The following is a 21,963-nucleotide window of genomic DNA, read 5'->3' as shown; positions in this document are numbered from 1 at the left end:
CAAAATCAAAATTTATTGGCATCATATGTAGATGAGTGCAAAAATGCTAGTACAATACAAAATTTGAATCCAGTGATAGGTTTTATATTCTCCAACACATTTTATTTCTTTGTCTTAGATCTTAAAATGACATGTATTTTATTTTATAAGTACTTAATGGAGATTGTACTTATTTCTTCTATTCCATTTTTTGTAGTACGTAGTACATTTTAAAATAAATGATAGGCAGTAGGAGTACAATTATTCTTATATTTTATTTTTTCTCTTACTTACTCTATCTTCTTTTACATTTTTATTCTCGCTTCACTTAATTATCAAAAATCATTTTTTTAATTATTGTGTCCATGACTTGGACGGAACGAGTAGCATCACAAGTCCTTCTAGGCATACTTAGGGGGATTTTTCTTAGAATAGATAAAAAGATAGCGAGTTAAATGTGAAAAAAAAGAAGATAAATACTCCACTATTTTCCATTATACACAATTAATACGTCGTTTGATAGGAAAGTTAGATAAGACAAAACACGATAACATGACACAATAATGGAGAGCAACATCTCACTCATCTGAAGCTGCTTCATCATCATTATACTTGTGATGAGGGAATGAATAGGAATCATGAGCAAGAGACTACATCCAATAATTCAAAACAAGTTAGAATGTGAAAATTTAAACTTCAAAGATAAGTAACAAAGAAAATAGACATTACCTGTTCTTGGGCTCTAAAATACATGAAAGGGGTATAGTGGAGGAAATTAGAAACCCTTGAGGTATATATATCAGCATACCTGAAGTTTTACCAAAAAAAAAACTTTTAATACCATTGATGAACGATGATGATATACAGGAAAAAAAAACCAAACAAAAGAGCTTCCCATACTTCTCAATCTGCCTCATTATGTGGCTTTTGTCCCATAGGCCTGCTCGCGAGAGAAAACCCCACCTGAAACGAGATAAATAGCCATCGTTTCAGATTCTGAAACAATAATTCAACCCGAAGCAAACAAATACAGAACCTTGTATTAAAGAGCTCCCCATCTGATTCCATCAGCGGAGCGATTTTATGATCCAGTCTCTGCATCACAATGAGTAGCTTCTGAATGCTCTCAGCGAGTTCATTGTTTTCCATATGAGTAGCAGCCACGGTCTGAAGGAAAATTATGTATGAGATAATCACATAATTATATCTCACAGCAGATCACAGCATTAATACCAGAGTAGACAAAAGAAACATCTTAAAACGTGCATGTGCTAAAGATCATGTGTTCGAAATTGGATTGCCTGTGATTCCGCTCAAACAGGTGGTCAAATTACCTGAGCAGGACGTCCTTTACTTCGTCTTTGCAGAGCAAGGCGGAGTTGGTTGAAGAGGTCTCCTACGACCTCCTTCTGATTTATAAGCTCTATCAGTGTGGCGCGGTGGCCACGACTACGGATCAGAGCACTATACTGCAATGGGAGTCAAAACTGGGGATTGGTATGGTGGTGGTACATGAAGCATTTCAATAAAATATATGAGCAGTTACAAACCTCGTCTTCCAGTTCTCGACAAATTAGTGCTGTACGCCACCGAAGATGAACTTTGGATTGACTAACATCTGTATATATATGATCACCAACATACAAAATTTCATCTCCATGAATGCCAAGTGAGTTCTCAATCATCTGAGCACTTCCCCCTGAGTATACTCCCCCTGATATGCAAGATAAATAGGTAAAAGTTGTTCCAAGACTTCAATCTGAAGCAGAAAGAAGAGAACAAACACGTCCCAATAACAAAAGCAGTTATTATAAGCAAGTGTCATACAATCAATTAGTCTAATAAAAACTAGATAACCCTCCTATTGCAGAATTTGAGCTAGCCATTGGGTCCAAGGAAGTCATTCCTATATATGACAAAATTCCTAGCCATGCTACTAGCTATAATGAATGGGTAGCTCGTCATAAATACTCCCTATGTCCCAAGGAAGATGACCCCTTCCTTCGGCAGCACGGGATTTTATACAATTTATTTTGTTGTGATGAGTGGAAAGAATAAAGTAAGAGAGAGGGAATAAAGTAGATATAAAGGTGTTTCCATTTTTAGTAACGAGTCATCTTGATTGGGACAAACTAAAAAGGAAAGTGGGTCATCTTCGGTGGGACGGATGGAGTACTGATCAATGGACTCTAACATGACTATTGACCAAAAAAAATATCCACACCTATCCAGTCTAATAGCAGTGCACCAAGCATGCAAATAGTTAAAGAATTCACGACTTAATTAAAGAAACAGTGTAAGAATGACATTAAAGACCAATATAAATTTGAAGGTTTAAAATATCATTTGCAATCACCTGTTTGGGCCTTAAAACATGGACGCATAAGACCTTCATCAGTCACCACTTCATACATTGGCTGTGACAGCTGAAAAAACTCTGGCTTCCTGGCCGAGACTATCACCTATAGAAACAATAGGTCACTTATGTATTTCAGGCCACAAGATTTTAATACTTCAATAGTTACAATCACTGCAACCAACAAAAACAACTACCGATCAACCATTTGAAAGTAGATAGTCCAGAGAGTCCAGGCACATCATAGATATAGCTACTCAACAGGGTCCACTTACCATGTCAAACAGATCTCTCCAGCTCATGTCATTTGGGAGAAATCTATTGAAAGAATGTTGCATCATCTTTTCAGTGTAGTGGTAATCTGAGTTGGTAATAAGCAAGAGCCGCTTGCCAGCCTGTTACATATCAGCTAGTTTAGTCTGCTAAGAAGCAATTCTTCACAAATCACAAGTATAGAAATCATTGACTAAGAACCATGCATTGCTTGAACTCTTGTGAGATGTGGATATATACCTCTTTCTGGTCCAATAAGGCCAAAGGTAACTCGGGATCAGGTTCAACAAAAAGTTCAGGTTTGGACATAATCTCACTCTGTAATGAATCCTTTTATTAGATGATGCATGTGAAACTGGTTATTGAAAAGACAAAAGCATAAAAGGTAAAACCTTCAATTGGCCTTCAACATGTGCCCTAAAGAGTGCTTTTCCAACAGCCTGAATCCAATACATAAAGTTTAAGCAATTATAACATGTATAATGCATTAAGTCAAGTCCCATTTAATGGTTCCAACATTAAACCTTGTAAAGCCCTTTATAGTCAAGTGGACCAAGGTCTGCGGCTATAGCACCTTCATCCAATCTATCCACCATCTGCAAGGTAAGAACAACTTTGCACTGAGCTATTTGAAAGTGTAATAGGTGTCTGACTACATGACTTTTTGTTTTGTAAATCCTAAGTAGTGAGACTTCAAATGGAAAGGTCTGATTATATCGTACTCAAAAGCAACAAGAAATCAACATGCAAGTTTAAGGTACAACGTTAGATACCCTGCAATCTGACTTCTTCTTTGCACATTAAAAGCAAATAGAAGCTTATCATTGCATTATTGCAAGTAATCATTATTGGCAATATTAAAGGTTTAAAAGAGTTCATAGAGCCTTCAGCCTCTAGGCACAGGACTCATGCAGGTGCCTTCCCAAAGAGAGGAAAATAACTATAAAGTGGATGACACACCAATCACTGACATAGGAAATTGAGAGTGCTATACATTCTAACATTGACGCAAAATCTGGAAGCTGAGTACCTGCATAAAGGCAACTGCCTCAGAAACCGAGAATAGTGTATTCAGGAATTCCCACCGGCCCTCCTTGCGTAGATCGACAAGTTCTCTCCCGTATATCTCACTTCCATTCAAAGAAATTCAATAGAGTAAATATGATTTTCTACTTAAGTTCCACCAAAAACAAATATAATAACCCAGTAAAATAGAAACTTTAAATGGTAAATGTTATAATAGTTCATTAGTTCGTCAAAAATATATTTTTTGGATCTCTACCTGATTGATAATTTTGTCACATTTACTCAGATTGGTTTGGAAAGATGTTTTACCATTCACAACAAATATTGAATAAGCAGGGAAAAAAAGATTGGGACAAACCTCACTTTTTGAGTAGATAACATTCTAGTGCCATGCATTGCTCTCTTAACATACCCAAATCGATCCGCTTTAACTAAATTCCCTTTCTCCTTATCTATAACTAGGCCTCGAATGACCTACAAACACAAGGTAGGTAAAGGAAATAATAAGAAAAGAAGATGACACAAATATGCAGCATACCAGATCTGGGTCAAATGCAAGTCCATCAACTGGAAAACCCATATTTCTAAGATTTTCCATACAGTAGTCATAAGCCCTTCCCTCCCATGCCTGCAAAGACACAATTGTTCTGATCATTCAATATTTCAACTCAAATAGCGCACATTGATAAAACAAACCAATGCATGATTAAATAATTATTGTGCTGGAGTATTTATAAATTTATGAAGTTAATTTATAAGGAGACCAACCTATGTTTTACTCCATAAGCTAGCAGTAGTTAATGGATAATATGTTTTTAGGTAATAACTATAGAAATTGTAAAAGAAAAGATGAAGCATTAGAAAGGGAAGATTCATCCCACGAATGTAGATTATACCACATCCAAAAGATACAGCTTAAAACTCTAGCCGAATCATATAAAAGAAAGCTTTTACTCGTTGTGACTTTAGTTATTGTTGATCTATGCTTATCATTATGTAGATGAAGGTCAGGAAGGACAACTATGCTATAATCGAGAAAGATATTCATGATAAACATATGGATACATTCATCATGATGCAGTTGCCAGTTTCATATCACTAAAAACAAATATTTGGTCATACAATTCATAGAAAAATAATCATAGGACACATGAAATGAAGGACATCCAATTAGCTTTAGTTAAGGAAACCAGTAGCAGAAGAATGATTACCGCCACATTATAATGGATCAATGTGTAGTCCATGTCATAGCCAATGGCACTAATAGAACGCAGGTTAAGAGTCCTGCTGCAAAAAATACCACGGGCAGAATGTCTAGCAGAAAATGGATCCTGTAGAATGCCCATTAAACTAAAATTCAGCAGATTCCAGCATCATTAGAAAGAAAAAAACTTCTGTGAACAAAGTGTGGAGCTTTGTGACTTTTTATTCTGAATTGATGCTTTTGAAAAGATTGCACAAGCTTAATGCTTTAATAAAGTCTCCTAAGCTAGTAAGCTTAGTACATGGTAAATGTTAATATTTCTATAAGCTGTGGTAATTTATTCAGCAACTGTCACGAGCAGAAAGTAATAAAACACTAGTTTATATTCTTAAGTAGTGTTAACCCATAGTTGCTGCAAGTTCGAGAATTCTAATTTCTAACTAGGTATTAAAATTACAGGTGACAACCTGACTTTGAAACGGCTACTTATCTGAACTTATAGCATTGACAAAGGTTTCAAAACTTATAAAACTGGGTAATCAACATATTACTTTAGTATAGGGTGAGAAAGAAAACCGAAATACCGGTATATACCACATCTATCATAACCGAAAATACTGAATTTTCGGTATACCATAATTTTCGGTACGATATGATACCTGCAGTAATGGTATGAATTATTAATGTACCGTGGTATACTGAACATTCAATATATACCAAAAATTTCATATATACGTAATATATACAATTATATACTCCCTACGTTTCCTAAAAATAGAAATCCTTTCATTTTTAGTAGGTTTCCTAAAAATAAAAACTCTCCATTTTAGGAAAAATAGACCCCACGTTCCTCTAACACTAATTCCACTACTTATTCACTTCATCTCTCTTACTTTACCCATTTTTTCTCTATCTCTCTCTTACTTTACCAATTTTGCATTAAAACCCATCACATTTCCAAAGCTCCTATTTTTGGGAAACGAAGGGAGTATTAAATATAATTATAATATTATAATATTATAATATATACTCCCTTTCTCTACAACCAAAAGTCTTGTTTTTCCATTTTGATTCGTCCATAAAAATTAGTCCTTTACCAATTTTGGTAACATGGCCCACAACTTTTTTCTCTTTTTATCTTAATTACTCACATTCAATCTTCCAATCATTTTCTTCCATCTCATATTTTACCTAATTTTACATTAAAACTCATGTCGTAGACTAAAATTCTAATATTATGTCATTTCTAAAAGTGAAACCCTAACCTAAAAGTTCAACCTTCACTCTTCATGACACAACTCGCATCCTCAGCTCCTCTAACCTCTCCTCTTCAGTCTCCACTTTTTGTGTCGCCCCCTTTCGCCCAGATTCCAGCCACCGTTCCTTGTTTGCCTCTTGATTTCCCTATCGTGACTTGCACGTTAGTTCTTTCTTTTTTCTCTTAAACTGAGTTTTTTACTGACTGTTTCTTTGAATACTGATGAGTTAGCTCTACTTTTGTCCCATCTTTATGCATTTGCTGCATGTGCCTGAAAATTCTCATCTTTTTATGCATACTAGTAGGCAAACATCCGGGAAAACTGATTTGAATTTGAGGTTTTTTCGCTGGTTGTTAATGTTGGGATATAATCACTTCTCATCAGGATCTATACGATATGAGAGTTTCAGTACGGTATACCGACCCTAAAAGAACTTATTCCTTGATCAATTTTTTTAGGCTCGACGATGTTATATCACCCAAAGATAAACAGGAAAAAAAAAGGCATGCGGAATTGTATTAAGAATGAATGGGCATTGATAAGGAGTAGAGGAAAAAGGGAAACCGGAATGCCCAATTGATTAAGCAAATGCTCGGCTTCTTGAGCTTCCATTTTGGCCACGTCCTCAATAGGTCCGTCCAAACCCGCCTCCCCATTAATTGCTACAATAATCACATACTACTATCGTAAAGCTTAGTGGAATGAAAAATGAGTGAACATAAAGACTTAAAAATCAGAAGTACCGGAATTGAGATTGAGGTCGCCCTTGGTGCTCTCGCCGAGGTAGTCAAAATCCGCGGCGGTGGATGGTGTCACAGAGAAGATGTCAGTGTTCCCCGCCGCCGCCTCCTCCGTAGTAGCGGAGCGACACCTCAATTTCGCAGCCCTAGTTGAAGGGGGAAAGGAATGGAGGATGACCGAGGAGAATTGAGTTGGGCGGGAAAACGCAATATTCATACAGCTCATCTTCCACCCCAGGATCACACTATCGTGTGCAGCCGCCATTGTTAGAAATTGAATTCAATAAGCTGAATTACAGAATTTGATTCAACCTTTTTATTTTAATGCACTATTTATATGTTACTAATGTATAGTACTATTTGATAATGGATATTGAGAAAATAACATATCTATAGCTAGGTTTATATGCTGCATATGGAAGCTAGATTTGGGGATTTAATTTGCTGATATACACACCATCAGCAAACAATATATAATTAATAAAAACAATCTAGAATCTAGATACACGATAGAAGCTAGATTTTATGTTGCTATATAGTACTAGTATACATATATCAACAGACGTATATACGAATTACAATGGAATAGGAGTATTAGATTTGGAGATTTAATTTGATGACATATTTAAATATCAAGATTAAAGTTTGTTTTTACCAATGCCCGAGTTTTTATTGGCGAGATCATCAACAATTTCATTGCATTATGTTTCTAAAAAACACAATAACTGGTCTAGTTATAAATACTTTTATTACGGAACTATTCTATTTTATTTTTATTTAATTCATTCAAAATAATTTCTTAATTATTGTGCACAAAAGTTTTACCCCAATTTAATTGGAACGGAGGAAGTATTACCTAAGTAATTATCTCAGACAAGTGAAAATATTTCTAAGAACTAGTATTGTAGTACATTTATTTAGAAATCGGGCATATTTATAAAAGAGATAACCCCCAAATAAAACCACAATAACAAAGCTTTTAAAAGCAAAACCCTAATTCCAAAGGAACGCATGCCCAAACTGAAACCACAATTTATGAATGTCTTTTTTGGGGTCAAATAATAAGTTTATTACTACATGTATATTTGAAGCATGAACTACTTATTAGTTGATTATAGAGTAAATGCTAAAATTGATTCTAAATAGTCAGAGTACTAACTTGGTCTAAAATATTCACTTTTTGAAAATTGTGTCCTAAATATTTGAAATCATTATTAAAGTGGTCTTTTTTTTAACGGTTCCGTTAAAAACTAACGGTCAACTCCCAATTAATAATTTTTTAACTTAATTAATATACTAATGCATAATTAATTAAATAAAATTAAATATTTTTTTTTAAAAAATGCTAAGAAATTCCAAAATCGATTCTCTCACTCTTCTTTCTTCTCTTCCATCTCTCCTTCTTTCTTCCCAAATCGGACTCTCTATCTCCATCGCGTTATTCTCTCTCTGCTCGCTCCTCTACAAATCGCCGTCATCGTGTGTTTCTCCCGCATTGCTGTTATCCACCATTGTTGTCGCCATCAACCCCCATTCCTTTCGGTCCTCCCCATCTCTCTCTCAATTTTCTTTCTCGGCGGTCCGGTGTTGTTATCTCTCCGTCGACGCCGTCGCTGTTGCCAGAAGATGGTTTCGTTTCCGTCGCCTCTGCCTGCTCGTTGTCAGTCGAGCAGTATTGCTGCTCCACGTCCTCATCGCCGCTGCTCTTGCCTTGGTCCAACCCATTGTCATCCTCTCTCCGTCTCCCAGCTCCACCATCAGTGCCCTCTCTTCTCTCCCTCATTCTTAATCAATCTTACCCAAATTCATATCTTTCTTTAATCAATTTCTGGAACCTTAAATGTCTGTCGCTGCTCAACGATTCAATCTCTCTCTCTCTCCTTTAAATTTCCGATGCGGTGCTGCTTTATGTGTAGTGATGTTTGTGGTTGATTTTGGCAAGTTGAGGAGATGGAATTTGCAGGAGGTTTTGACTTTTCTTCAAATCCAGACCCATTTGAATTTCTGGTCTTGGAAGTAGTCGGTGATCTCCTTGCCACGTTCCATAGTGATATTCATGTGTTTCTCCTTTCGGGGCTTGCTGATCTTGAGGCGGCGGGTGCTGGGGCTGATTTGGGAGCCGAGATAGGCGGCGGCAACATTGAATTCTGAAGCAAAGTTCTCTATTTTAATTTTATTTTATTTTTATTAAATTATTATGCATAATTATACCAATTATGTCAAAAAAAATCGTTAATTGGATGCTGAGAGAAATTAACAGTTCCGTTTAAAAAAGACCACTTCGACAACGATTTCAAATGTTTAGGACTCGATTTTCAAAAAGCGAATATTTTGGACCAAATTCATATTCTGGCCATTGTTTAGAATCAATTTTGATTTTTACTCGAGTAGTGCATGAAAAGATTTTTTTAAGAAGAATAATACCAGTATGTGTTTGAATTTACTTGATAGTGCATATATGAAGTTCAAGCTATGGTGTGCTTCTATACAGTTGCTGTGCAATGCTATTATTCAACTTTGGTTGGAAATGTTATTGAACATTGATTTTTATTTACCGTACGATCCTCGAGCTTCTTCAAATCGACAACAAAAAAACTACTACTACAATTTTCGAACAATTATTAGTACCTATTCGCATGTATGTATTTCAAAATAGATTAGATAAACAATTCTCAGAATCCCTAAATTGATACTCCCTCCGTCCCATGCTACTCGCACTTTTCATTTTAGGCCGTAAATTTGGGATTGATTTTTTTGTGTAATTAAAAAAGAATTTTAGGTGTAATGAGACATCACTTAATAAAAGAGCTCTTAACTTAAACTAACATATTAATTAAATGCATTAATTCTAACTTAAATTATAAATAGTGTAAGGACTTTGTGACGAGCCGAAAAGCAAACGTGCGAGTAGCACGGGACGGAGGGAGTATATCATGTCACAGTATGATACATCTTCAATGAAAGGATACACACACCACAGTGAGTGCTAACTCTATATTCAGACAAAACAATGCTTGATTGAAATGGCAGAATTAAATCTATATTGACAAAATTTAACAAGAGCCAAGGAGAGAGAATCATTATCCTGGCCGTATGCTTCAGCATCATACAAGCTTCTCCGGAAGATCATTAACTGCATATCTTGGCGGTACACTTCAGCGTCATACAGGATGATCACTCGCACATAGTTTTGCAGTATGCTTCAGCATCATATAGACTTGCCGACAGTATCATGCGTTGCATCCTTACGCTGCAGATCAAAGATTGGATGAGTAGGCTCTACGAGTTCACAGATGGTAGGAATTCAAAGGTAAAATGTCCACAAGAGAATCAACACGATTTCATAGCTTAGTATGCACATTGCAAAAGAATGAGACTTTCAGATGAACATAAACTGAAAGAGCGATAAAAACACTCTGAAAATAGAACAGAATCTCAAAATAGATGTAACTACTGTGAGAATTTGGCACGAAGAAGTAGTAGAAAATCCACTTCATAGTTTCGGTAGGTACATATAAAAAAGCGCTCAACATATGAGACGTGCATAATTTACCATTCGTTTGCTGATGTAAGGCTGTATTGGCATTACTGCCTCCAAATGATTATCCGGCTCCCGCATTGCATCATTCTCAATCTGGAATTGTTTCCTAGATTCTTTTCTTGTGCCAGACTGCCACACTCTACCAAAATTGGGGAGCCAATTTGCATCAAAGTTGTTATTAACACGTTCCCCTCTCCTTTCCATCTCCAACTCAAGTTTCCTTCTCTCTGCCCATGCAGCTCCAACACGTTTTGGGTTCAACTTTGACTTTCCTGCTCTGGATGAAACAGGTTCCCTCGATTCTGGTTTCAATGCAGGATCAAGGTTATCTCCTTTTGTTCCATCAAGCCATGGCGGAGGTGCTCCAGTGTGGACATTTCCTTCTAAAGCAACTTTAGATGCAGAGCTAACATGAGTCAAATTCACCAAACCTGTTCAAAACAAAGGAAGTGAAGAAAATCCACTCATGCAGTAGCTGGACAAAGTGGTATTGTCTATACAAAAACAACAAAGGGAAGAAAAATAAACTTGGGCCAGTTACCTGGAGAAACCTCACCAATACCTGCTCTTACTCCTGAATATACCTGCAGTAGAAACACTTATAGTAACAAACAATAATATTTGTCAATCCAAAGGAAAAGACCATAGAGTAACAACCACGAATCTGTCAATGAATCTAGAGGAACAAAGGTTGGTCTGATAGGTTATGCTTAACAGTAAACTTACAGATCCAGTACTAGCATCACCATAAGATGAGCATTCCCTAGCAAGAGAGTTGGGGAAATGCTGATTACTAACAGAACCTAGTAAAGACATAAAGAAATTATCAGAAACATTATCATAGGTTCTATTCTACAGCAAACTTGTGATGACAGAAATTATACATTTAAAACTGAGTAACCATTTTACTACTAAGTAAAAACAAAACCGCATGTGGGTATACCTGTTAAATTCTTCAAGTAATGAGCATCTTGTACTTGGCTGCCTCCAGGTATGTTATACAATGAAGGGCCAGTCTTAGAGACAGAAGATGATAACACCGAACCGGACAATGGAGTTCTCTCATTCGTATAGCTATGTAAAGGTACAACATAATTTGGAATGCAAGATTTAAGAGAATCGAAGTTATTGTTGCAAGAACTATTAACAATTTCAGCATTATGTTTATTGTGGATATCATTTGATGTTCCAACTGATTGTGTTTTAGCAGCTTCTGCCTTCAATGACTTGCACTTCTTCTCCCACTGCAATCAAAAACAAAAAAATGACACAGAAGCTATACATCACTTGAGAATTAAACAATTATAAACACAACAGCCCCTCTAAATGATAACAGAAGTAACAATTAGCTGAAAAACACTCAAAATATGTAAATGGGGATATCTAAATGACTTAAAACAACTCAAACAATATCAAAAGTATACCACCGGTAATAGACGACAGAGCTACATCATCCAACAGAATAATAGCACATAAAAAAGCCATAATTAGAAGCTGATAGTCACACACTAATTCAAACTGCATTCTTAGATATCATAGGATGCATCATGTTCCAAAACCACGGGGTTAAACATCATGTACTCTTCAAGTAAGTCAAGTTTGCGAATAGGCATAGCATCGCGAACAAAAAAAATTCAATTCATCAAAAACAAGTGAGGAACCAGTGCACTAACGTCAAACCATAATCTCAATATTTTTCAGAAGTACCTTAGCAAAATCAGCCTCAGTAATGCGAAACAAATCAACACGGTCCATTCCACCTCCATATTTCCACATAAACCCCTTCACTCTCTTTAAGTGTTCCTCACTGGCCAAATGACCGACTGCATTGCTACTGATGACCTCAAGCACAATAACGAAACAACATAAATGACAGCAAGAATATCAAAGCAGCGAACGATGCAAAACTCTAGAGTTACCGACCAAGCGAATTGGCTATCAAGCTCGAGAATGTCGCAATTGCAGAACACGCACCAGAGGCGATTCTGGTGCGTGTGCTCCGGAAGGATCAGCATCGGAGTTTTGAGGAAGAATTTGACGTCGGAAATCTTCGATTGGAAGCGCGCGAGGAGGCTGGAGAGTGAATTTTTGTGGCTTGGAAAAAAATTGTGGCGGCGGCCGTTGTTGTGGTTCAATCTACAAACCTCGCAGAACTCGAATTCTTGCTGTTCGTTTTTGCTCTTTTTCTTCTTGTTGTTGTGATTCATCTCGGTTAGGGCTCGTGGATATAAAACTCTGAAGCGAATTAAGCTTACGCCTTGTTATAGGGTAAAATAGAGCCGTACCACCACAGGCGGTCGTCGGCGTCGGAGCTCCGCCGCCGAAGGATTTAAGCGTTTTGGAATTTTGCTTTTGACGTTGAATCTCCAATCAGAAGTTGCTTTTATATTTTGGGTTTATATTACTGGTATAATTTCAAGCTAATTCCGTTGATAATAGAGAATATTAACTATTTATAAATTGAAAAACATATCACTTTCCGTACAAGAAACTTCATAGTCAGCTTTAAAAACCACATATTTGAACATTTTTCTTAGTTTAGATGAAATTGTATTTAACGTGGCATATGAAAAATTCTCTAGTCCATCCATGAATTTTATTATTTTTCTCATTAATTTGTAACATGTTATGTCAAATCAACAACATAAGCAATCAGAATATTTCGTTATGAAAATTTGAGAAAAATGTTAAAATTCATAATTTTTACGATTGATTTTTAAAATTGCGGCACATCCCCAAATTTGACAAAAACGTACAGTATGTTTTCCAACAATTTTCTCTTTATATTAATATGACCATTACTTTTTTGAGATATTGATCCCTAAAATCATGAACGTTGGTCAAATTTTGATATTTCCCACGAACTTTGAAATTGGTCTCAAAAATCACAAATTTTACGTAAAATTTTATTATACGTGGGCAACCGTAAAATATTTATGATCTTCCAAAACAATATTCTAATTTCTCTATCATAATTTATCAATTTTACATTAAAATTTATACCATTCCCTACTAAAACTATTAATAGTGGAATGATAGGATATCATTATCTATGTTAGTATATTCACATAAATCAGTGTATAGAGTTTTGTTTGGTAGGATAAAACCGCTCGTGTTGGATTGCTCGAGATAAAATTGATTTGAGATTAGCCGAAATTATGTTTGTGATAGAATAGGGGAATGCCGCAAAACTAATGTGTTAGTGACACTATACCGAAATTCTCAACATCTATTTTATGGAAATGCATTGCAATGTATTCCACAAAAATCATATTTTGTGCTTGGAGAAGCTCCAATCATCAGAAACATGGCTGCCTCTCCTCTCCGAAACCAAACAAATCAATCTCCACTAACAATTGCCATTCTTGTTCTCATCACAGTTACCTTCTTCCTGTGCGATTTCACCGGCTCTGCAGCTCAACGTCTCGATAAGTATGCCACTTCTGGTATCTTTGGTACCCCGGTAGCACGGGCCTCAGACGAGGAGCACCAGTGCACTTCACGCAGCAGCATCCTCTCAAACCATCCACACACTCCGAACAGCATCTGCACACGATGTGCATCAGATTGTAAGATTATTCGACTATGCTCAAGATCACCAATCTGAGCACTAGGTACCAACAAGAAACACAACTTACAGGAAGAGCAGGTTGCAATCAAGATTCGCACAGTTCCGGTGCCTTAACTCGGAGACTTGAGACGAGCATATGTAACATTTTGCAAATGAGTGAGACACTTGTTGCTGTGAACCGGCTTCTGGCTTGTATGTAGAAGGTGGCAGAGAGAGACGGGAGTCGAAAACAAATAGATTCCCCTCCCATCCCACAGGACCTTCATTCTCGAGATAATGAGAGACGCCTCCCTTTAGAGTATACAATCTTTTGAAACCCTGTTGTCTGTCATAGCCAACAATTTCAGGCAAATCCAAGAAACGGAGAACGTGTAATAACCAGTGGTGTTATGTTAATGTGGTTGACCTAAGAATTGTGGAGTATACATCGCAGCGAATGCCACCTGTACAGTACATCAATACATCTGTCTTCTCTTTATCAGCATCAGCTAAAGGGTCTGAAGGTCTAACCTGATTAAACAATTAAAAATTTAAACACGTTTAGCAGTAATCTGATTGAAATTTGAAGAAGAAAGGCAAGAAACTCAGTTTTTGCTCTCATCATACATACAACATGAGAATTCAGCAAGTGGTTTAACAGCAAGTTGGAGATGGGCTTGCCTCTGTCTCGGATTCGGATAAGCCAAACGAAGTGCTCCTGAAGCAATCCACATCAGGACGATGAGCCCCCTTGAAGTGCCCAACGTCCCATTCATAACCTAATCAAACTGAAATTCTCAACTATTTGCAAAACTAATGGAATGAGGGCTTTAAGTGGAACAATACTAAAACTCGCTAAATTCTAAAAGAAGGCAAACTTGTGGAATCACATAAATCAAAGAACATGGGGTAGGAACATGTGCTACTGTTATTCGTGAAAGATTATTACATCTGCAAATAAGGAAACCTCAAGAATATGGTTAACTCTACAGTTTACGTTAAATGACTAAAGCACATAGCTTTTTCTGTAACGACGAGGGAAACCTGGGGTACACATGGGATAACTTGAGCAGAAGGACTTAATTATGACTGGAAAAGGACTGTACCATTTCTCACATCTAGTAGCACAAAGTTGGAGTTTGATGTATCCAATGAATTTTCAATCTTATTTGCTTCCTCCAGTTTGCTCCTCCATTCAGAAGGTGTAAGAGGTGTAGCCCGCATTGATGGATCGAGCAAAGGGAGATGTGAAATGCCCTCCTCCAACTATCATGAGAAACAGATCTAAAGATGACTATTCTGCATTATAAATACAATGAAAATCTTACTACTTCAGCTCCTAGGATCTACATACAATCGTTGAGTTCAAGTCAGTTACATCATCACTCAAAGAATGTACATAGCATACTACAGTTGCAAAATGAAGACAATGTGTGTGTGTGTGTGAGTGAGAGAGAGAGCGAGAGAGAGAGGTTAGTTCCGCTAGTGGAACTTACTCGAGAGTTGTATATTGGTGTCAAAAAGGTATCAAAAGTAATAAAATTTACAACAACGAGGCATATATATATATATATATATATATATATATTCAGCTTGCCTGTACAAGTGAAGGCTTGTAACGCAATTTCAGTTTTGGGAAAGCATGGCCGTTTATGGCCGGAGAGATCTGCACCAATATGTCGGAGAACTTGGGATCTTCCTTAACCCATTCAACATATGCAAGAGCATCTTTTGATGGTCCACTGTACTGCAATAGATAGAGAGTCAAGCAACAAGAAGTTCAACATATATGCTGTGAAGAATCACTCAATGACAAATTAACTCGAATCTAACCACAGAGAAGCTAGCTTCAATTCAACACTATATGATCAGAAAATGTTGCATTTAATTGGAACTAACTAATATTGAGGACAACACATGGTGAAACAACTGAGGAAAGGAAGATAAACAGAATACCTGAGCATTAATCCCTTGTTCGTTCAAGTATATGCGACCATGTATGTTACGATCCTATATTGAGCATCAAAGGCACATAGTTATTTACTGATATGGCAATGGTTCCAACATAAGTATGAGAAAAAAACAAAAGTTGAACTCATCATGTGTCAAATTAAACAGATCTAATTCAACAAATAAACAATGTTTATCCAGAAATCCTTAATCCCCCAACAAAGAGCTGATCTTACATAATGAAAGCACCCCACTCACCCAACTCACACAAGGGGGGAAAAAGAGAAGAGAAGAAGCAACGATGCATATTGGAATTTCTTGATAAGGCCAATTTTTTGGCCAAAATAAGAGATCAATGTTTCTGGCAATTAAATTATACTACTTGTAATCTCTTGCATTTTCTCTGCATGTATTCTATTTACTCTACAATTGGGCAAAGCTGCAGCAGATAATAATCTCAAAAACATAAGTGAACTTACATTGCAGAAAAGGGCAAAGCAAGATTCACGTAAAAATCAATAACAGAGAGAGAGGAAAACCTTCATAAAAAGGAGGTGCTTAGAGAGCTCCTCTTCAGGGTCTTTGACAAACACAAAACGGTAAAAATTAACCACAATAAATTCTTCATCCTCGTATTCTTTATCCGCAGCAGCAGCTGCTGCTGCCTCCAGTCTGTTACCATTGGAAGAAGTAGGCGCAAAAAGATCGAAACTTTTTCCATAATTCCAATAAAATCTGCACCCACCATGAATTTTACAACTGAATGAATGGGTTCCAATCCCATTGTTGAAATTAAAAATAGTACTAGTGGCAGTGGGTGTAGAATTGGGTCTGAACAATGGATTCCAAGGGATTAGGGCGTGGAAAGAAGCCATTTTTATGGCCACCAAATTGTTCTTGAGTTGTATAAATGTTGATTGGTATAGTGTTAGGATGGCAAATTTGAAGCTCAAAATGTCACTCACAGACAACACTCACTATTTTCCAGAAACCATAAATAAAGATAGCTTCTTGTGTTCTACTTAGTGTTCAATAAAATAAATTGTTTTATTTTAAAAAAGAAAAAATACAAAAGGACTCGAATTCGATTACCAGTTTGGGTAATTGATTTTGAGGCAAGTTGTTCTCCAAAAGTTTAAACTTTTGCATAATACAGTTACTCCATATTTATATAACTGAAAGTACTATATTAAAGTGATAAAATGTTCTAAAAAATTATAATTGTAATGTCAAAGAAATTACTAGTCCATAAAAATTAATCTTAATAATGAAATGATCCAAATTTAAATACAAAATTGGTAAAATAATTCATATCCTTATTAAAGAGGAACTTATTATATGTAAATAAAAACTAATTATGTGAACCGATCAAAATGAAAAAATAAAATTATTTTTTATGAATGAATAAACTACTAATAGTACTATAATTTATACTAGTGTGTTATTTTATGTTATCCATTTTGTTTGATGAATACAAGTAATAATATAAGCATGAGTTATAACAAACATATCATTACATAACTTGATCTTCTTCCTTTCAAAGAAAAAGCACAAATTTAAGGATTTCAGATTACGTTCTTTGTCTGAAAAAGGAACATCTTTCCGCCTAAATAATTTTCATCTCTTCAAATGATTTCTGATGGATCCACTCAAGCATCTAATCAGGTTTCCAAGAAGCCCACATGTAAAATTTCCTAATTTCCCCTGCTTTTATTTTCCAATTGAATCATGTATTATTTGTGTCATGCATGTTTCATATCTTTTCATGGTTGTTTGTCAAAAAAATATTGTCTTGCAGATTCAAAATTTACTCAGCAAGATCTCCCCGCCTGGAAACCGATTCTTACTCCTGCATTGGTATGTTTTCTCAACCTTTGATCATTCATCATAGATTTGTTGGTGTGTGGAAATCAATGCTAAATTGTCTGTGATCACTTTTTTTTCTTTTGCATTTCTTGTTTAGGTGATTGCAACTCTCATATGCCTTGCCATAATCTTCATTCCGATCGGTCTGCTCTCTCTTTCCGCATCAAAAAATGTAATCATCTTCTCTCTTTGTTCATCATCTGCAAGATTGTCTTATTCTTTCCAATTGTCATGAATCTATGCATACATATCTTATTCAGACACTTATATGTATGTATGTATGTATGTAGGTGGTTGAGGTGGTGGACCGTTATGACGACGCGTGCATCCCATCGACTAACCAGAAGGTTGGCTACATCAAAGATCCTGCAACAGACAAAACCTGCATCAGGAGCCTCACTGTAATCTCCTCACATTTCATTTTTCACCATTAAACCTTTCATAATCTCTTCTTACATGACCTATTTCTCACCGTACAGATTCCAAAGAAGATGAGACAACCAATCTATGTGTATTACCAGCTGGACAACTTCTATCAGAACCATAGGAGGTAAGTGAAATCATCGCGTTTTGATTAGATCAATCTGGAATAGTTGAAAGAGAAGGAAACTAACCTCTGGCTCGCTGCAGATATGTGAAAAGTAGAAGTGATCGTCAGCTATGGAACCCCAAAGCCGAGTCTAGAACCACTCAATGTGATCCAGAGGGGCAGACCGGTGACGGTAAGCCCATTGTTCCATGTGGCCTCGTTGCTTGGAGTTTATTCAACGACACCTACATGTTGTCCAAGAACGATGCTGTTTTACCAATTAACAAGAAGGACATCGCTTGGAGCAGCGATAGAACTCATAAATTCGGCGCCAATATCTACCCCAAGAACTTCCAGAATGGCACCTTGATTGGGGGTGGAAAACTTGATGAGAGTATACCTGTTAGTATGCCTAATCAACTTTTATTTTTGCTTCTTTTCTTGCAAATATTGATTTGTTTGTCCTATGTTCTGTTGTCTGAATATATAGGCAAATGGGATTATCACTATCACTATCTGCCTTCTTCTTTCAAGAACCATCAATTTGCATATATAACTTCCAATACAGCACTAAATCAGAAAATACACTTTATTTGTGCCTATTTTTCTTTGCAACTTTGAATCTGCTGTCATATGTTATTTTTCTTCATTTTCTTGCAATTAATTTTCCGTCACATGTTTGAGCAGTAATGATGAACCTTTCCGTAACTGTGTTCTGATCATTGGTTATATATATATGTATACACAAACAGATGAACCAGCAAGAGGATCTGATGGTGTGGATGCGGACTGCAGCGCTGCCTACATTCAGAAAACTATACGGGAAGATTGAGACAGACCTCGAAGCCAACGAGAAGATTACAGTGACAATACAGAACAACTACAACGCATACTCCTTCAATGGGAAGAAGAAGCTGGTGGTCTCAACTGCGACGTGGATTGGTGGGAAGAATGACTTCATTGGCAGAATGTACATGGCTGTTGGAGGAACCAGCCTAGTTTTAGCTATCATTTTCTCACTTCTTTATGTTTTCAAGCCAAGGTAACTAATTGATTCATCACTTCTGCTCTTTCTCTTCATTTCAAGTTTTTTTTTCATGAATTTCTTATATTCTTGTTGTTGATCATCTTTGTACAGGCCTTTGGGGAATCCCTCTTATCTGTCATGGAACAAGAATACAACCTAGGATTGACTGTTTTGTTACTTACAATGAAGTACTGTGATTCTCTCTCTTGTTTAGAGAGATAAGGGTATAAAGCACTTCTTGTAACATTTTCATCATGGGATTGCTATTTTTCCTTCCTTTTTAACAGACTTTTTCAGCGGTCTTATTAATGCTATGAGAGGTGTGTTAGAATGAAGAAAGATAAGTTCAGTACCAATACAATTCTAAAGCAGTTAGCCTGTAAAAAAACCTCATCAAAATGTCAGAAACTCAGCCACCTCCAGCCAAACAAAACAAAGTGGAGTATTAACTTAACAGATCTAGTTGGGATTCAAACTCGATGGAAAAAATTATCCGTTGTGGTCGAGACTTATGCAACTCATGATCGGAAGCCAAGGCAAATCCAGCCATAACACATGTGGTAAGAGATCGATGATCCAACCTTCACGGAGTTCTCATGGATAACACAAAACGGAGTTCTCATGGATAACACAAAACATGGAACGTAAATTGGTTTAAACTGTTAAAGTATAAATGGAGAGATTTTGTTTATGTATTGGTTTATTATTCCAAAGACAGAAACTATACAAATCTGGGAAGAAAGGATTATATGGTGATATGAATCATATGATCAAGAAAATAATGAAAAGGCTGAAGAAGGAAAAACTAACTTATAAAGAATCAAATGTAATTTCACTAAAGTATTCAAACCCCATAAAATAGAACATTTACTTGTCAATCTTAGCACAAACTTTCTTAATAATGTCTTGCAATTTCTCATCTTTAACTTCTTCTCCTCTTAATTCATGAAGCAAAACAGACATGTTAGCTGGATGAGCCTCGAATCCTCTCCTACACATCTCCTCCAAGAATGGAATCGCCTCTCGTACCTCATTCCTCTTCATCAGATTCCACACTGCCATGTTGTATGTCACGCCATCAGGCCGGCAGCCGCTCCTCTCCATCTCCTCCATCAACCTCCTCGCCTCCCCTCTCCGGCCTTGCTGGTAGAGGGAGTCGAGCATCATGTTGTAGATAGCCGTGTTTGGACGCAACCCCTTGGAGGGGAGCTGGTCGAAGAGTCTCCTAGCTTCATCCAGTCTCCCGCACTTGCACAGGCCGTTGATCAGAACACCATACGTTACTACATTAGGAGTGGCACCTTTCTCCTCCTCCACCACCCTCAGAAACTCGAGCGCCTCATCAATCCGATCACTCCTGCACATGCCATCCAACAAGATGTTGTAGGTGTGGAGATTTGGATGTAGCTTCTGAGCTTCCATATCTTTGTAAAGCTTCCATCCGTCTTCAAACCTACCCTCGCGTATCAGCCCCTGCATCATGGTGGAGTACGAAACAGTCGAGTGCTTGAGGCCAACGCGCGGGATCTCATCAAAGAAACGCCACGCTTCATCAAGGCTCCCCTTCTTGCAGTATCCCTTAATCAAACTACTATACGTGAATATATCGTGCTTGATCCCCGTCTTCGCCATTGTATCGAAGAGCTCTGTGGCTCTAGCCATCTCCCCCCGCGAGCAATATCCATCTATCAACGCATTACAAGTAACCACGCTAGGGGAGACGCCCTTCTCCACCATATGCGACAGCAGAAGCAGAGAGTCATCAACCATCCCACGCTTCGACAAGCCATCAATCACAGTGTTGTAAGCTCGAACATTAGGCTCGTACCCAGCTTCGTCCAACGCCAGAAGCAGATCACGCGCAGTGAGCGGCTTCCCGGCCTTCGACAGCCCGTTCACAACGGTCAAAATCATGACATCGTTGATCTCACATAGCTTGAAGCTCAGAATCTTCTTGAAGAGAAGCTCCGCCTCGCCAATCTCGCCGGCGAGGAACAACCCTTTAAGCAGAGTGTTGAACGTCGTTCCATTGGGGACGTATCCGTTCTTGATGAAGACGCTGAGAACGGAGAATCCGACGTCCACTCGCTTCAGGAGGCAGCAGCAGTTGACAACGATGTTCATCGTGTACCAATCCGCCGCGACGCCCAACTGGCGCATTTCGTCGAACACGTGGAGTGCAACCGAGTAAAGCTCCTTCTTGGCGATGTCGCTCAGCAGATTGTTGTATACGCGGATGGAGGGCTCCGGAGATATCGCGGCGAGCTCCCGCAGCGAGCGGATCGCGTCGCGCGAGCTTCGGATGCCGCTGAAATCAACTCTGTTTCGGGGCTTCTGCGGTAAAGGCGGCATCTTGTCGCCATTGAAGCCGGATTTCACCGCGAATCCACCGGTGGAGAGGTGAATTGCAGAATCTGTGACGTTTAAACCCATCATTTTTGCTATATTTGTATTATCGTTTTTAAATTTTGAGTTTAGCCGTCAGAATCTCAATGATTTATGTATTTTACTCATCAGTTTATTTATTTTTTGCCTTGTTTATTGACCTAGGAATCGTCTACTTTAACAAAGTTTTTACTAGTTTTTACCCTATATTTTTTGGGAAATATGGATATTAGACGAAAATTTTGGGATGTTACAAAACCAAAACTTTGGACTTTGCT

The 21,963-nt window shown here is 37.4% G+C and overlaps 5 protein-coding genes across 7 annotated transcripts; 1 reads left to right on the top strand and 4 right to left on the bottom strand.

The window, feature by feature from the left end:
- Positions 1–390: 390 nt before the first annotated feature.
- On the bottom strand, positions 391–7,210 carry LOC121799746 (cytosolic purine 5'-nucleotidase-like). Of its 2 annotated transcripts, none has more exons than XM_042199204.1 (17): positions 6,841–7,210; positions 6,662–6,759; positions 4,846–4,965; positions 4,173–4,262; positions 3,993–4,108; positions 3,639–3,738; positions 3,133–3,204; positions 3,001–3,048; positions 2,849–2,926; positions 2,611–2,730; positions 2,336–2,441; positions 1,530–1,693; positions 1,314–1,448; positions 1,016–1,146; positions 880–942; positions 709–787; positions 391–629 (listed from the first exon to the last, which is right to left on the bottom strand). In XM_042199204.1, exons 1-17 carry the CDS (start codon positions 7,100–7,102, stop codon positions 558–560), a joined length of 1,854 nt encoding a protein of 617 aa, XP_042055138.1. In that variant the 5' UTR covers positions 7,103–7,210; the 3' UTR covers positions 391–557. The 2 variants fall into 2 exon arrangements, with proteins under 2 accessions (XP_042055138.1, XP_042055139.1); XM_042199205.1 differs by having other exon boundaries at positions 6,662–6,775; positions 6,841–6,962.
- Positions 7,211–9,729: 2,519 nt separating this feature from the next.
- Positions 9,730–12,777, bottom strand: LOC121801280 (TITAN-like protein). Of its 2 annotated transcripts, none has more exons than XM_042200734.1 (7): positions 12,302–12,777; positions 12,086–12,212; positions 11,322–11,622; positions 11,105–11,181; positions 10,920–10,962; positions 10,391–10,809; positions 9,730–10,087 (listed from the first exon to the last, which is right to left on the bottom strand). In XM_042200734.1, the coding sequence occupies exons 1-7, from the start codon at positions 12,583–12,585 to the stop codon at positions 10,046–10,048; spliced, it is 1,293 nt and encodes a 430-aa protein (XP_042056668.1). In that variant the 5' UTR covers positions 12,586–12,777; the 3' UTR covers positions 9,730–10,045. The 2 variants fall into 2 exon arrangements, with proteins under 2 accessions (XP_042056668.1, XP_042056669.1); XM_042200735.1 differs by having other exon boundaries at positions 12,086–12,209.
- An 804-nt stretch (positions 12,778–13,581) lies between these two features.
- On the bottom strand, positions 13,582–16,875 carry LOC121801302 (rhodanese-like domain-containing protein 8, chloroplastic). Its single transcript, XM_042200770.1, has 8 exons — positions 16,418–16,875; positions 15,885–15,938; positions 15,526–15,675; positions 15,035–15,194; positions 14,610–14,707; positions 14,356–14,459; positions 14,017–14,274; positions 13,582–13,924 (listed from the first exon to the last, which is right to left on the bottom strand). The coding sequence occupies exons 1-8, from the start codon at positions 16,751–16,753 to the stop codon at positions 13,780–13,782; spliced, it is 1,305 nt and encodes a 434-aa protein (XP_042056704.1). The 5' UTR covers positions 16,754–16,875; the 3' UTR covers positions 13,582–13,779.
- A 562-nt stretch (positions 16,876–17,437) lies between these two features.
- On the top strand, positions 17,438–19,596 carry LOC121801303 (ALA-interacting subunit 1-like). The gene is made up of 8 exons (XM_042200771.1): positions 17,438–17,562; positions 17,677–17,735; positions 17,842–17,916; positions 18,035–18,145; positions 18,224–18,294; positions 18,375–18,675; positions 19,026–19,315; positions 19,412–19,596. The coding sequence occupies exons 1-8, from the start codon at positions 17,508–17,510 to the stop codon at positions 19,458–19,460; spliced, it is 1,011 nt and encodes a 336-aa protein (XP_042056705.1). The 5' UTR covers positions 17,438–17,507; the 3' UTR covers positions 19,461–19,596.
- A 514-nt stretch (positions 19,597–20,110) lies between these two features.
- On the bottom strand, positions 20,111–21,802 carry LOC121801604 (putative pentatricopeptide repeat-containing protein At1g12700, mitochondrial). Its single transcript, XM_042201130.1, has one exon. The coding sequence runs from the start codon at positions 21,734–21,736 to the stop codon at positions 20,168–20,170; it is 1,569 nt and encodes a 522-aa protein (XP_042057064.1). The 5' UTR covers positions 21,737–21,802; the 3' UTR covers positions 20,111–20,167.
- Between the last annotated feature and the right edge of the window lie 161 nt (positions 21,803–21,963).

The sequence above is a fragment of the Salvia splendens genome, chromosome 4 (genome assembly GCF_004379255.2).
Source record: "Salvia splendens isolate huo1 chromosome 4, SspV2, whole genome shotgun sequence".
NCBI lineage: Eukaryota > Viridiplantae > Streptophyta > Magnoliopsida > Lamiales > Lamiaceae > Salvia > Salvia splendens.
This window is presented reverse-complemented; position numbering and strand designations above follow the sequence as displayed.

Bases quoted from the DNA above. Each gene is read 5' to 3' on its own strand.
- LOC121801604 (XM_042201130.1), bottom strand. From the start codon at position 21,736: ATGATGGGTTTAAACGTCACAGATTCTGCAATTCACCTCTCCACCGGT.
- LOC121801280 (XM_042200734.1), bottom strand. From the start codon at position 12,585: ATGAATCACAACAACAAGAAGAAAAAGAGCAAAAACGAACAGCAAGAA. The intron at 12,213-12,301 runs GTCGGTAACTCT...TGAGGTCATCAG, and splicing joins CTTGATAGCCAATTCGCTTG to TAGCAATGCAGTCGGTCATT. The intron at 11,623-12,085 runs GTACTTCTGAAA...TTTTGATTGCAG, and splicing joins CTGAGGCTGATTTTGCTAAG to TGGGAGAAGAAGTGCAAGTC.
- LOC121801302 (XM_042200770.1), bottom strand. From the start codon at position 16,753: ATGGCTTCTTTCCACGCCCTAATCCCTTGGAATCCATTGTTCAGACCC. The intron at 14,708-15,034 runs GTACAGTCCTTT...CAGTTTGATTAG, and splicing joins GCTACTAGATGTGAGAAATG to GTTATGAATGGGACGTTGGG. The intron at 13,925-14,016 runs GTAAGTTGTGTT...CATCGTGTGCAG, and splicing joins GATTGCAACCTGCTCTTCCT to ATGCTGTTCGGAGTGTGTGG.
- LOC121801303 (XM_042200771.1), top strand. From the start codon at position 17,508: ATGATTTCTGATGGATCCACTCAAGCATCTAATCAGGTTTCCAAGAAG. The intron at 17,563-17,676 runs GTAAAATTTCCT...ATTGTCTTGCAG, and splicing joins GGTTTCCAAGAAGCCCACAT to ATTCAAAATTTACTCAGCAA. The intron at 18,146-18,223 runs GTAATCTCCTCA...CTCACCGTACAG, and splicing joins CCTGCATCAGGAGCCTCACT to ATTCCAAAGAAGATGAGACA.
- LOC121799746 (XM_042199204.1), bottom strand. From the start codon at position 7,102: ATGGCGGCTGCACACGATAGTGTGATCCTGGGGTGGAAGATGAGCTGT. The intron at 4,966-6,661 runs GTTTCCCTTTTT...GGCATTCTACAG, and splicing joins TTAATCAATTGGGCATTCCG to GATCCATTTTCTGCTAGACA. The intron at 1,694-2,335 runs GTGATTGCAAAT...CTTGCATATCAG, and splicing joins ATGTTTTAAGGCCCAAACAG to GGGGAGTATACTCAGGGGGA.